General features: G+C 38.7%; 1 protein-coding gene across 1 annotated transcript in view; it reads left to right on the forward strand.

Annotated features, from left to right (window-relative positions):
* Positions 1–858: 858 nt before the first annotated feature.
* dchs1a (dachsous cadherin-related 1a) overlaps positions 859–14,466 on the forward strand; it is a 103,712-nt gene continuing 90,104 nt past the window's right edge. The window contains exons 1-2 of the mRNA XM_052616298.1: positions 859–1,892; positions 11,487–13,292. Of these exons, the coding sequence (XP_052472258.1) occupies positions 11,526–13,292 (1,767 nt within the window). The 5' untranslated portion in view covers positions 859–1,892; positions 11,487–11,525. The remainder of the gene's footprint in view (positions 1,893–11,486; positions 13,293–14,466) is intronic.

The raw sequence follows: 14,466 nt of genomic DNA on the forward strand, positions 1-14,466 counted from the left end.
GTCAGATCTCTCTCAGCATGTGCTATGGAAGGAAGAGGATCTACAGTATATCTTTATTTTCTTTCCCAAGCTGCACACATGAATATTTGCAGGTTTTTTGGACTCGAGAGTGTACAACACAGATTTTTCTTCATTTTTCAGCCTAACTCGCTGCCAAGCATGTCTTCTCCCTAAACTCCTTTCGTATAAATAAACTACATAGTATATATATTTTTTTTCTCAGGAAAACTTCATCTCCTGTCTAATGTATTTTTGTATCTAGATTTTTGGCATGGGCTCTTAAACATAATCACTTGATATACAATGTAGACTGCAGTATGTGTTGCTTCTGCTCAACGGATGAATATTTGAGTCATTGTCAAGGTTTATTTGCACTTTTTTGATAATTATTAAATATGAAATATTTATGTTAATGGATAGAATTATACTTTAAATAGAACAACATTAAAGATGATGCACCCTGTATTTCTTTAAGAGCGGTGACTTAAAAAAAATGCTATGTTTTTATCTTGTTTTTATCTTGCATGCACTTTAGGGTGTTATCTATTCTTGCTTTTTTATTTATGAATTATGGTGAATTCTTATTTTTTTGAAGGGGCATAGAATGTATAACTGCACTGTACTTATTTGGAACAAAATTATTATATTATCTGTCAATTTACTGTTTAAAAAAAGATGAATGGAACTTTGCATGAAAACAAAAAAGGATAGGCTATGCAAGTAGACTGTAGTTGCCTTTGAGGCTAAAAGTGATTTTCCTGATGGGTGCACTGATACAAATATTTGGAAAGGTGTGCCTTATTTGCGCCTAAATGAATCTATTAAGCAGGTTCTGCACAGTACAAGGACCTAAGGAGTACTTTGCCTTCTGTGTCAAAAGGATTTATATGCAAACAGACAGTGATTTGTTCTTTTGTTGTCTCTTAGGATTGAAGAGGCCAGAAAGTGGTCCAAGGTCATGGCTCCAGCTCCACAGCAGATGAAAGTAACCGTCCTCCAGGGCGTTCAACATGCTTCTCATAGACAACCACCAGATGGGAGGAATCGTTCAGTTACATGACCTGGTGTTAAATCTGTTGTCTTGGCCGTCTCTCACTCACTCTCACCCAGACCACATAGCAAACCTGTAAGAATGACAGATTTCTCAAGATTACTTTTACTCCCGGCACCTTATTTCTCCTTATATATTCTGCGTGAGTTTATTTTTGTTGTGTCAGAACTGTATATTATATCATATGGATTTTGTGGTTTGAATTATAAATCAGACTGTGTAGGCCTACTAAATTATTTTCTTGCAAGAATAAATAAACATGGCACCGAAAATGCTAAATTACAGACAGACGGATGGACGAAACTGCTTTTTACATTTTAATTGATTAACGACACATAAATTCAGTTTTGTCTGAAGAAGACTGGTGGCATTACACGTCACACTGTTTTGGCACACTGTCGCCCTCGTTTGGAGAGTTTGCGCTATTACCCCGCTTCTACACGTGCTTCATGAATATTCATGCGGGAGTGGGACGGGCTGGTGTCGGGTTTCACTCCGGGAGGTTGAGAGCTTGTGTTGGAAGTGTGGATCCTAGAGTTGGAGGCTGTTGTCGATGCCGACGGACTGATTTCATCCTGTCTGCTGCGCTCAGTTTGGACTGGAGGACAGAGCCCCTTTGAATTGGTTTTGTATTTTGAACTTGACAACAGCAGGAAAATACAGGAAACTGGAAATATACTAGTGGAAGTTGCTGTGGTACGCGACAGATAACTTGTAAGAAGATGGATATTATCTAAAAGGGATTTTTTTTCCTAAACGACATTTCTTTTTTGGCTCGTTTTCCTGACGTTACGTTGGGACAGACCAGATCGGTATCACTGAAAAGCAAGAACAGATGATTGTAAGTATTTCATGGCTAAAGAACGTCAGTGGCGTTAAACCATGACTTTATACCCCATCCTGACGCGACACGGCAAACATGCTTCCATTACAGTCAACGCGCGCGCTTATGGCAAGCCAGTTTAACATTTATTCCTTAAAACTGACAAGTATCTGTTTTGATGTTACTGGTACTTATATTTTGTCTTGTAATAAATAATCCAATAGTGTCTATTTAATAAGCTACTTCTACTTTTTCTCTTGAATAGTATTACTATTTGATCAGTGTTCCATATGAACAAATATGGATCAATCAACAACCTAAATTGCAGATTTAAAGCAAATGTAACTATTGAGATAAAAAAAATGGGAAAAAAGAATAATAACTGGTAACAACTGGGGTAGACCGTAGTAGTCTATTTGATAAATAGGTAATAATATAGAAGTGTTTAGATAGTTAGAATAGATAACTAAAAACGAGACCTATGGTCAATTACTGGTAAATGTGAAATGGGAACTCTGAACAGTTGGAATACCAGGGTTTCCCATACATTGATTTATTTGTGGTTGGCTGCCACAATATTAAAACTGACCACCACAAATAGATTTTACAAAAGGCTTTGACTTCGTTGAATAAACATGAGCACTGCAAGTTTCAAAATCAAAAATCCACTGCAGGTGTTTTTATATTGCTTTATTTCAGAAGAAAAACTGACTGTTTTCTGAAAATTCAATTTCATTTCATCTCAGCATTTGTTAGCTCAGTCAGTGAGTCTCTGTATACAGCCGTTACCGGAGAAACCTCTCTCTTCCTTCTTCTGGCAGAAAAATTATTTGCATATTTATATATGGGGCGGGGAATGTTGCCACAAATAAAGTATAAGGCTGTGGGAAACACTTAATACATTATCAACATTTATACATTATGCATTTACAAAGATATTTCTCACTATTTAATTATTTGCTGGTCTTTAATGTGCTAGTGTCATTAAAAAAGATACTAGTTAGTTTTAAGAAAAAAATGTTAATTCAGCTTGCCATAGTCACTTGCAGTGATTTTGTGGAGTAGAATGGATGCATAATGTCAAATTTTATAGCTATGCATGTTGGGTAGCTCTCATATACATAAAATACATTTTTTAATTTCTCATTTCAGTAAACACTGAAATCACTGATAATTTATCTAGTTAAGAAGCCCATTGTCACACATTTAGTTTTGATATGTAGTGTCTCATGTGCAATGCAAAGCTGAGGTGTAACCATTGAGAGTTTTGATTACATCGTTTTTTAGTCATAAAGTTTAATTTTGGATTCAATGAATCATCAGGTCAGATGTTTGCATTTTTAGTTTAGTGCAGTTTGTGTGCACCCTAAAGTACGATATGATTTTATTTATGATTTATTTGTTTCTGGTGGATGTGGCAGAAAATGGATGTTAAGCAACTTTAACAAATTGTTTATTGGAATGAATCAGACCTACGCAATGCTGTTTGTATTAAATCAATACAATTAATCAGACAGTGTCAAAATGCAGCTGATATTGATATCAGTACTAAATTTGAAGTTAGGAGCTGTTGTATTTCCTAATCATGACTCACAAGACTATGAGTCTATTGGTTCAGAAATATGCTGCGGTTCACTGTGCTTGCAGCTGCTGCAGTCTGACTGCTGCACTCCAGTTTTTGTATATTCTGCACTATTGTTTTTAATCTACACTGGAATTGGTGGAACCCATGTGCAGGCCACAAAAGCCTCCCGAATGGTTCTTTTCATTGAGGGGGTGATTTGTATTGCATAACTTTAAATATTTTTGAAAATGAATAGGAGAAAACATAATATAATAGCTGTAGAGGCCTGTGAAAACTTTAAGAGGCGGGCATTAAAAATCTTCACCCCCCCAGTAGTATAGAAAATGGAAGGTTACTTAATAAACCCTACAAAGTTATTGTTTCTGATTTCAAATCCTGCAATTAAAATTGTGGTATCCGCTATGCAACGTTTCAATTAAATTGCTGTTTTAATGTATTTATTAATATCACCCAAAGCCTGACCTTTCTTGGCTGCTGTATCTCATGATATTTTTGGCAACGTGTTGCACCTCAGAGGAAATCAGTTGCAGAATAACAGAGGCGGATGTCCAGTGGTCATTTATTTAACTTGCTTTACATGCCAGAGCATATAGATTTTCTCTCCTTGCAAGACATTCTAATTAACTTGGTTCATCAGTGGACTTCTTTTGTTAGTCTTAGAGAAGTGTTGTGCTTTTGTGTTGGTGGCTGGCCGGGGTTCACCCAGACTGCATTCCAAATCTCCCTCTGAGGGCGACAATAATTAATATTCATCAAGATAATAAGGTTGTTTTCACTCATTCAGCTCAGTTGACTTCCATTTCTCTGGTTCGTTGGTTGCCATGGTGCAGTACTGAAGCTACTGTTTCGGCCGCTCTTGTTGAGCTTAGAGGCTGTCTGAATATAAAGCACCACCCATCGTCGCCCGTTTGCTAGACTCCACATGTTCGCACTCTCGGTTTTGGGATAGATCCATAAGATTAGTGAGTCACATCCCAAGTTAATTTGTGTTCCAGTTTGTTCAGATGAAGTCATAAGCATGAAAATTAACCATGTTCCTCACGCAAATAAGCAGACAGCACTGGGTAGTTTATATTATAATGGTTTTTAAATAAGAACAACATGTTTGATTCGACAGCCACAAAGAAACATTGATAATCTAATAAATCAAGATAAAACTAGGAGGCGGCTGCATGCTAGGCAGGAAGTGTAGTTGATTGTGGAGTGAGCCGAGCCGAGGAAAGGTTTAGAGCTTGAACCATTTTTCATTAGTTACTGGACTGAGTGAAATTTATAAAGTTTGCAGTGAATATAGCCATAGAATTTATGTCCGACCCTCAGACAGAGCATAACCATATTGAACGCTGAAGGGCTTTTAAGACATTCCTAAGATTATGTCACCAGACTCTCATCCCAACAGACAGACGGTTGATTTCTCAGCTCCATCCCTGACATCGGACCGTCCCGGGTGAACTGAGATCCATTTGGATGTATGGAGAGAAAAAAACAAGGTCGTTGCAGAGTCAACTACTACATCACCCTTGATCTCATCCTTTTGGCTTAGGAAAGGATTCTCTGATGATGATCAGACAGTTCAAGTACCTCTGCTGTGGTGTAGTTAACCCCATCCTTACCGGTCTCTGGTGGAGCACTAAAGCCATACACAGTTGCAGCTTCTGGTCTCCAGAGTGGTGTAGACAGCAGAGATCGCATGGCAGAGGGCTGTTGCCCCTTCTCATTAGGTTTTCAAGGGAGGCGTGTCTGTGCACATTTTCTAAAGCCATGTAGGGTCAGTGTGTGACCTCCTTCTTGAATTTACAGAAAAAGTGTAGGTTCGTATCACACATAAACTATCACCTTTGTGCCTTTGGGCTGTGCTTGCAAATTTTGGGAAGATGTACATGTCTGTTGCCTCTTGTTGGATTATAGATAAAATGTAATTATAGAACATTTAAAATATATGAAAATATATGATTCATGCAAATAACTAAATTATATATATATATATATATATATATATATATATATATATATATATATATATATATATATATATATATAATCTGTTATATTTCAGGGTGAAAGAGAATCTGGACAGACAAAGACAAAAATTTGGCTCTAGGTAGTACATAAACATAAAATGGATAACTGTCAAAGTAGCATTTGTTATAAGTGTAAATTGAATCTCCTGAGGGACTGAAGATGTCAAAATACTGCAGCTATTGCTTGTACGTCTCAGTCTGATATGGATTTGTTTGAGTGTGGGGGCATCAACTCAAATATACAGTTCTCTATATGGCAACAGGTATACCGGACATGATACCTCTCTTTGAAACTATCTGCAAATGGGATGTTACAGTCTGTGTTCAGTTAAAACTACACACAGCGAATTTCATAAACTCTATACTGAAATCATCCACTCGATGCCGCCAGATGTTTCCAATTTCGCACAGTAACCGAAGCTGTATCAGCTGGTGTCATGTTCAAAGGACCCAGCAGCACGTGTGTCTTTGTTTTGTTCAGCGTGCAGACCTCCTTCCACAAACATCTCCACAAACACACTCAGGTTGGAGGCTGTGGGAAAAAGAAGGTACCCTGAAGCCAGAACATCCTAAATGCTGGCCAAACCAAGGTTGATAGGGCCTCCTTTTTTTTCCCATGGCACAAATGTATCTGATGTAGATTAGCAGTGCATGTACATATCTGAGGCCTGCAGATGGATTTCTTCTTTCCCACCAGCTCCTGTGGAGCACAGCTACCTTGGCTTATGCTGGATTACTGTACTGAAAGTGTAGGTTCAACAATTCTTGCAGGTGTGTTTACATCGACTGTTTAGTGGATTTTTAGTTTTTAGAAATGGAATAGATGCATATACAATATGTGTTTGTTTTCTTTATAAATACCACAAAAAAGTGCACTTTTAAATACAATTTACAGTTAAACTACAAATCATATGAAAAACCAGTCAGTAACTACATTGATTGAAGTCTCACAGTTAGTTGTAAGCTGCACGTATTTGAGTCACCAAAAAGAACTGGTTCATAGGAGTCATTTGTAGGACTGTACTGGAGAGAAGAATTGACTCATTAAGATTTGTTTGTTTTTGAAACCGACTACACTGGTTGTGCTTTATCTTTTTGATATGAAAAAAGAACGGAATCATTCATTTGGTACTGGGAGTTGGTTCTGGTGTTTTTTTGTTAATGGAACTGGAACTGAATAAGAATCGGTTCTCTGTTTCCTACTGTAGTTATAAGGCTCAGTGTGTGGTTGGTGTTTGCTGATCTTTAAGATACTCCATTATTGTAGATAAGTGCTTCAACATGAAGCCTGTCTTGCCAAGTCTCATTGGATCTCAGAGTGAGTGATGTGCTCAAACAAGCAGAAGTTATATTGGAATTGATCACGATTGGCCAGGTTGGTTGTTTTCTTGGATTTCTTTCGGTTATCCTGTAAAAGCAAGACATTTTAGGAAAATAATCCCAGTGTGACAGCATGTTTGCTTGAGGTCAAATGATAGTCAACGTGAAGTTAATTTGGCCGAGCACTAAACATCCTTTAAAATGGAAATATTTGAATTGCCCAATGTTGAGATTGATGGTGTTACTTTATGGCTGCTTGGGGTTTCTTTTTAAGGTCTTTTTGGCTTTCGGGGCCTTTTCTCACTCATCATTTACACTGAAGAGGCCAATATATTGTCTTTACCTCATCCGCCCTCTCAATCTAAACGAAATGAACTTTAGGAAAAACATAATTCTTTAAAATCATGTTTGCAGTCATTAGAGTCTTCCAGCGAGAGTGTTGTTTGAGGTGTCGTGAGCAACGTGGACGTCTTCCACTGGTTGGGAAAGCGTTTTGGACATCGAGTGATAGATGATCAGCATTGGTCTGGCCAGCTGTGGTTGTTTTCATCCCCAGCGTCTTGGCCAGAGTGGTTTCGGTGTTTAACAGAGCAGCTTCTTTGGGAATGTTTAGCTCCAGATTTCTGCTCTGTCAGATCTTTGGAATTGTTGTGTGGAATGGAGGTTCTGGGTAAAGGAGGAAGGCAGCAACACTTGCTCAAAAATATTTGTGGTCTACGTTCCCACAAATCTGCTATCTTCTCTTCTTTGTTATGTAAGATTATAAAAATAATGCACTGCACTGAGGTGCTTGCAGCAGGTGTGAACAGCTCGGAGACCATTATAAAGTGTTATTGAGGGCATGCTTTCAATTAAAAAGGGGAGACCTGTTTTAATTTCATCTGTGTCAGACTTTACAAAGGGAAAGACTGTGCCTTGCTCACAAAGAGTTTTATTTTTTCTTCAAATGGGCCATTTTCTATAATTAAACCACAAGCCCTTTATCGTATTAAGTGGTCTGGGTTAAACACATGACCCAGAGCGTTGGAAAGTTGCCCAAAGATGGAAAGTCAGAAACAGTGATATAACACTTTCAACATGCTCTCATAAAATTAGTAGAATATGGCCAACTTCTTGACCTGATTTGATCAGTATGAACTTCCCTATATAAATATATGGTTAATGATTAATATGGCATAGTTACAACCTTTTTATATTTAGCTGGAATCCAAGAGTATTTCTCTTCATGCCATGTAGTTTAACAAGGCATTAAATGCAAGAAAAAGAAACTGATCATGGACAAAATAGCAGTTGTCTAAGTTCATTTCCCGTGGTACATGTCCAGCCCTTTGGAGGTCTGTTCCAACCGTTAGTAAAAGTGCCAGTGCCCACTGAACACATCTGTGCAACTTTCTTTCAGCCTTTGATCCCTCAATGTCTGGAGAACCAATCATAATATTTGTTTTATCTTAAAACCTTAATGAATAGTTTAAGAAAGCTTATAGTGTGTATGAAATAAAATAAAATAAAATAAATATTGATATATATTATTTCATATAAATCTAATTTATATTGTTTTATTTTATAAAATATAAATTATAAAAAATTTAATTAATTATAATGTATAATTAAGATGTCTTTCTTAAAAGTTGTTTGTTATGAAACCTCAAAATACATATGTATAACATAATGTGTGAGTGTGTGTGACAAAGTGTGTGTGTGTGTGTATATACACACTTATGGGCGTCATGTATTTGGAGGCTTTACTTTCGAGAAGAAGTGTTTGGTACACATAATCTACGTTGGAGGTATTGTGTGTGGGTGTGTGTGCCTGTACTTTCTTTAACATGAGAGTGTTCCTGCATGTGTGTGTGTGTGTTTCTTAGTTGCTGTGATGCTGACAGACTGAAATTAGCTTTGGATTCCCATATGCACAGGGCAGGCTTCCAGCAGACCCCAATTACAATGCAGCACAGCCAGAGAGGGTGCAGGGCAGACTGTGTGGAGCCCTCCTGGTCTGCTCCCTCGCTCAGACACACACACACACACACACACACTATCACTACCACAGACTTGACAGACTACCGCAACGAGGCGCACAGCATGCAAAGATCTGACTCACACACACTGGCACTTACACACACTTTTATATGGACACCTGCATCATCAGACTCATTCACCCACATTTTAGATTAACCACATGTGCAGCTGTGCACAAGATCCAACAACACCAGTCACTCTGGAGTTAATTGAGTTAAGCCTGCTCACACACTGAGACATACTTACCTACTTAAAACAAATACCCTGTTGGGTAGAAAGTGAAAAGAAGTAGCATTAGAATTTTGCAGAGGTGAAAAATATATAGTAACTGTAGTCCCCCACTGGAGGGAGCCTCTCTGATTCCTACAGTTTGACAGAGCAAAAGTATTTCCTGCAATTCTGTTTTTATTTACTTTACAAAAACTTGAGAAATCCTGTGGTTGATTGTAAAGAATTTTATTGTGAAGTCATTTTTCTTACACAGTGATTGAGAATGACATGAATATTTCCCTTGGCCTGAAACTGATTTTGTGGTTTTTCATAGTAATGCAGATGGGGACAGGCTCATCTCAGAACTGATCATGTCTTCATTTTGTCTTCAGGCCTTGGTTAAAGGGATAGTCCGCCCTAAAATGAAAATGTCATGTTTATCTGCTTACCTCCAAGATGTAGGCAAGGTGACTTTGTTTCTTAAGAAGAACACAAACAAAGATTTTTAACTCAAAATATTGAAGTCTGTCAGTCATATAATGTAAGTGGATGGGAATCACAGCTTTGAGAGTAAAAAAACAAACAAACAGAAACTAAACCAAATGAATTCATGCGGATCGTGATGACACATTGATGTGTAAAGACACAAAGTGTTTTTTACCTCTGATTTTCCTGAGCGTGTGTTCTCCACAGCTGGTGCCTGACACATCTTCTTCTTCTTCTTGCTTTATAGCGGATCGCAGACCTAGAAGTGCATTACCGCCACCTATCTCTCAAGTGGACCATTGACACTCCCAATTCATATTGTATATAGTGTGTCAATGGTTTAGTTTGTGTATGTTTTTTTTTGACTCTCAAAGTTGTGATTCCCATCCATCCATCCATTCCCTGTACATTTTATGACTGTCAGATGGTTTGAGTTAAAAATCTCTGCTTGTGTTCATCACCTACATATTGGATGCCCTGAGGGAAAGCAGATAAACATCAAATTGTAAATTTTTGGGTGAACTCTCTTTAAGGCTTAGGCTGTCAGAACAACTGGGAGTTGGAGTATGTGTTGGACTCAGATATATATATATATATACATTTATACATATATACATATATACATATTTCAAAAAATAAAAGTTTAAAACATTGTTTTTTTTCATTAGCTTGAAATTAGTTAGCTATTATAACACTATGATATGCCTGAAATTCATAAACTATTTTGGAAAATTACACTACATACAGTCCATAATGTTGTGTTTAAATCTAAGTGGCACTGGCAACCTCTATCTAGCTGACTTTTAAAAATGTGCTGTAAAGACGATTCATGTTGATTTACAGTGTTGTTTTAAGAGATTTACTCAAAGGCAGGGTCAAATGTGGGGTTCAGTTGTCCCTTTGCATGTGAAAAAAATGTTTCTTTAATACAGAAAACCACACAATTCATAATTCCTCGGATAATAAGATCTCTCATAACTTTCAATCTTTCATCTTGTTTCTGCTTTGCAGATCCTTCATACTTGAGTAGCTGGGCTGTATGAGTCAAGTTCTTCTAACCAGCATATGTAACTATTTAAGTTCCAGTCTTACAAAATATTTATAATTCAATTGGACCTAGAAAAAGGGCCTAATCCAGAAATCATAATTTTGATTATAAGGTCATCATAGTTTGCAGGTCCACAAGCTGCAATTTTATGGATGAGGAATCACTAATTTAAAAAGGAGCTGGAGGAACACTCAAAGGAGACCTTTGTGGTTTTAATATATTAGAATTGGCCCACCAGTGGTTTTTTTAGCTTCATTTTGGGCAGTAGTGTTGGCATTAATATACGACAGGGTTAACATGCAGTTCACTTTAAAGGGTCCTCTTGGCTCTCTTTTACATCAGTGTGGGCTGCAGTTGAATAGTTTTACTAAAAAAGAGGGGTCATGTAAGTCACAGTCTCTATTTTAGGCTCCTGTTCATCACTGCACTGATATTTTGGGAGTTTTCAGGCTTGGATCTCTCTAACAAACATGCCAACATCAACTAAAATAATAATCGTGACAGGAATTAAAAAGATATTTTCAAGAAAGGACAAAAACTAACTAAAAACAATCAGTCAAAATGACTATGAGATTTTTTTTTTTGCTGCCATGTGTGAGTACCTTGTGTTTTTTTTCTTTTCTTTTTTTGTACAGTGAAGCTTCTCATTTTAACTGTAGCAATGATATTTTGACTTATTAGCTGACAGTAAAATGCAGGTACAACGTGTATATGGTGTGCTGCTGTATTTTTAAAGGTGAACCTGTGCAACATCTGGAAAGCCACTTAAACATTCTTGTCATAATTGTAACTGATCCTGCTTGTGTGATCCATCTTTTTGTAATGAATGCTTTTTTAGATTTTTGCATAATGTCAAACCACTTTCTGTTATTTCCCTTTTGCTTGCTTCTCTAACTAATCTCCTTTTCCATTTGTCCTGTCAGGTTTTGTAAGAAGAATTTTCAGTGAAGAGCAAAGAAAGGATGATTATGGATCGGTTGCATCAAAAATTGAATTGGTGGTGGATGTTGGTGATCTTCTATGTGGCGCTACAGCTCATGACAATCCAGTCATCCATGGTGCCAGGAACATTGCAGCTCCAGCTAGATGAGGAACAGCCAGCAGGAACCGTAGTAGGTGACATTAGTGCTGGCCTCCCACCTGACATGACTGCAACCCACTATTTCATCTCAGATCATCAGGGCACAGGTGTAGGCACCGATCTGGAGATCGACGAAAGTACAGGGATCATAAAAACTGCAAAGGTCCTGGATCGGGAAGTACGGGACCGCTACAGCTTCATAGCAGTCACCATAACTGGTATAACAGTAGAAGTCACCATCTTAGTAAACGACATCAATGATCACTCTCCAGTGTTCCCAAGAAAAAGAGCCACGTTTAAGATTCCAGAACAGGCTACCATTGGCACCAAGTTTCCTCTTGAGCCTGCCTTGGATGCAGATGAGGACCAGCTCACTACACAAGGTTACATCATAACGGATGGAAATGTAGGACAAGCTTTTCTACTTGAAACCAAACGAGGATCCAACAAAGTGCTCTACTTGGATTTGGTAGTCAATGCAGTTTTGGACAGAGAGACAAGATCTTTGTACACTCTGCTCTTGGACGCATTTGATGGTGGCTCACCCAAGAGGACAGGACAAATGATCCTGGATGTGATTGTGCAGGACATCAACGACAATGCCCCAGTCTTCAACCAGAGTCGCTACCATGCTGTGATCTCTGAGAACCTTCAACCGGGGAACAATATACTGCAGGTGTTTGCTTCAGATGCTGATGAAGGTGACAATGGGTTGGTGCTCTATGATATCAACAGGAGACAGAGCGATCCTGATCACTACTTTGTCATTGACTCTCGAACTGGAGTTATCACTCTGAACAAGCCTTTGGATTACGAGATGAGAAGAGTCCATGAGCTTGTGGTACAGGCTCGGGACAATGCCAGTCAACCAGAGGTCACCAACGCTTTCGTGACCATCCAGGTGCGAGACTACAATGACAACCAGCCCACCATGACCATCATCTTCCTCAGTGAGGATGGTTCTCCACGCATCTCGGAAGGAGCACAGCCTGGCCAGTACGTGGCTAGGATTTCAGTCACAGACCCTGATTATGGAGAATATGCCAATGTGAATGTATCTTTGGAAGGGGGTGATGGAAAGTTTGCTTTGACCACCAAAGACAGCATCATCTATCTTATCTGCATAGATCAGATTCTTGATCGTGAGGAGCAAGACCATTATGAACTCAGAGTCTTGGCTACAGATTCTGGCACTCCTCCGTTATGGGCAGAGTCTTCATTTACTATTCAGGTCATGGATGTTAATGACAACCCTCCTTTGTTTGACCAGCAGGAGTATACACAGGTTATTCCAGAGGTTGCCTTTCCAGGAAGTTTTGTCGTACAGGTAACAGCACGGGACAAAGACCATGGACCCAATGGAGATGTTCAGTACAGCATCCTACAGAATGAAGAAACTCATTCAGACTGGTTCAGTATTGACGCAGTCACTGGTATCATCACCACCTTGACCCAGCTAGATTACGAAACGGACCCTAAGCCTAGTGTGACTGTGGTTGCTGCCGACAGGGGTCGACCACCACTATCTTCTTCAGCTGTGGTCAAAGTGATCCTACAGGATATTAATGATAATGAGCCTGTGTTTGGCAGCAAATTCTACAATGCATCCATCAACGAGAATGCCGCAGCAGGGATCTGTTTCATGGAGGTAGGACTATCATTTATTTGTCTGCAAATGCTTAATATGTATTATACTGATTAATATGCAAAATCATGGGGGGGTTGTGCATGAATTGTTTGAAAACCCTAATGTGGAATGGCTTTATATTTAAGACACACTGTTAGAGTTCTCTTTTAAAGTGTGTCAACTGAGTAAATGGAAACAGTTATTGTAGGAAATTGACTTGGAAACCAGCATGATGAATTGTAAGATATTGGGGAGTGAGCTTAAGTAAGCTTTGTTTAGATTGGACAACTTCAGTTGGGAAGTACTCACTTTCCTCACGCTGTGGGGGATTTTTTTTTTTTTTTACTAGCTCTGTTACTTACACCTCACAATGGTTATCCAAAATAGTACAGAAGGTGGTGCAGATGAGATTGAGTCACTTGGACTATGCAGTTGTTTGATTTGCTACAGTGAACTGAATCATTAGAGTATTTTTTCTGTAATGGGACTGCACTGGTCATGCTCTCAAGCTGTAGATTCAGTGGTGGTGGTGACACCACTGAACAAGTAGTGTAGGAAACTCTGCCAGATTACTTTAGTATGGTATTCTGACATTTGTGTATGAATGACATTTCATTCTGGTATTTACAAAGAACCGATTCTAGATTCATAACCTTATTTCTCATGTGAAAAAGTGTGAGGGCTCAGTTGAGGTTTGCAATTTTGTCCTCATCTGGCCTAGAATTCATAGTCCCTGTTGTCTGCTGACTATAAAAGACACAAACTTTTTTTTGTTCTCTGGGTTTTATCAATGCATGTACAGGGTCTTCAAAGTGTTTTTCTAATAAGTTTCTCCACAGGCAAATTCAAAGCTCGTAATATATTTCCTAGTAAATCAAAATGTGTAATTTCACATGGTCACATATCAAGTGAAGGCACATTAATGCTTTCTCTGTGGTGGATTTGTGCTGGCGGGGGTTGAGACACACTCCAGCGAGCTGACAGAGGGCCCAGCAGACAGGAACTTGGCCCTGGAGTTTATCCAGAGAGAGGGAGGATCGTGCCTGGGAGAAGTTTTGGGACTGGCTGACTCCTTTCGCCTGTAGAGTTGGAATAGGAGCTGTGCAGGGTCAAGTGGGAGGTCTGGGAGTAAAACTAGAAGTTTATAGTGGTATTACTTAAGTTCAGAATTAGGAATCGGATCAGCAGCGCTCAG

The sequence above is a fragment of the Carassius gibelio genome, chromosome A15 (genome assembly GCF_023724105.1).
Source record: "Carassius gibelio isolate Cgi1373 ecotype wild population from Czech Republic chromosome A15, carGib1.2-hapl.c, whole genome shotgun sequence".
NCBI lineage: Eukaryota > Metazoa > Chordata > Actinopteri > Cypriniformes > Cyprinidae > Carassius > Carassius gibelio.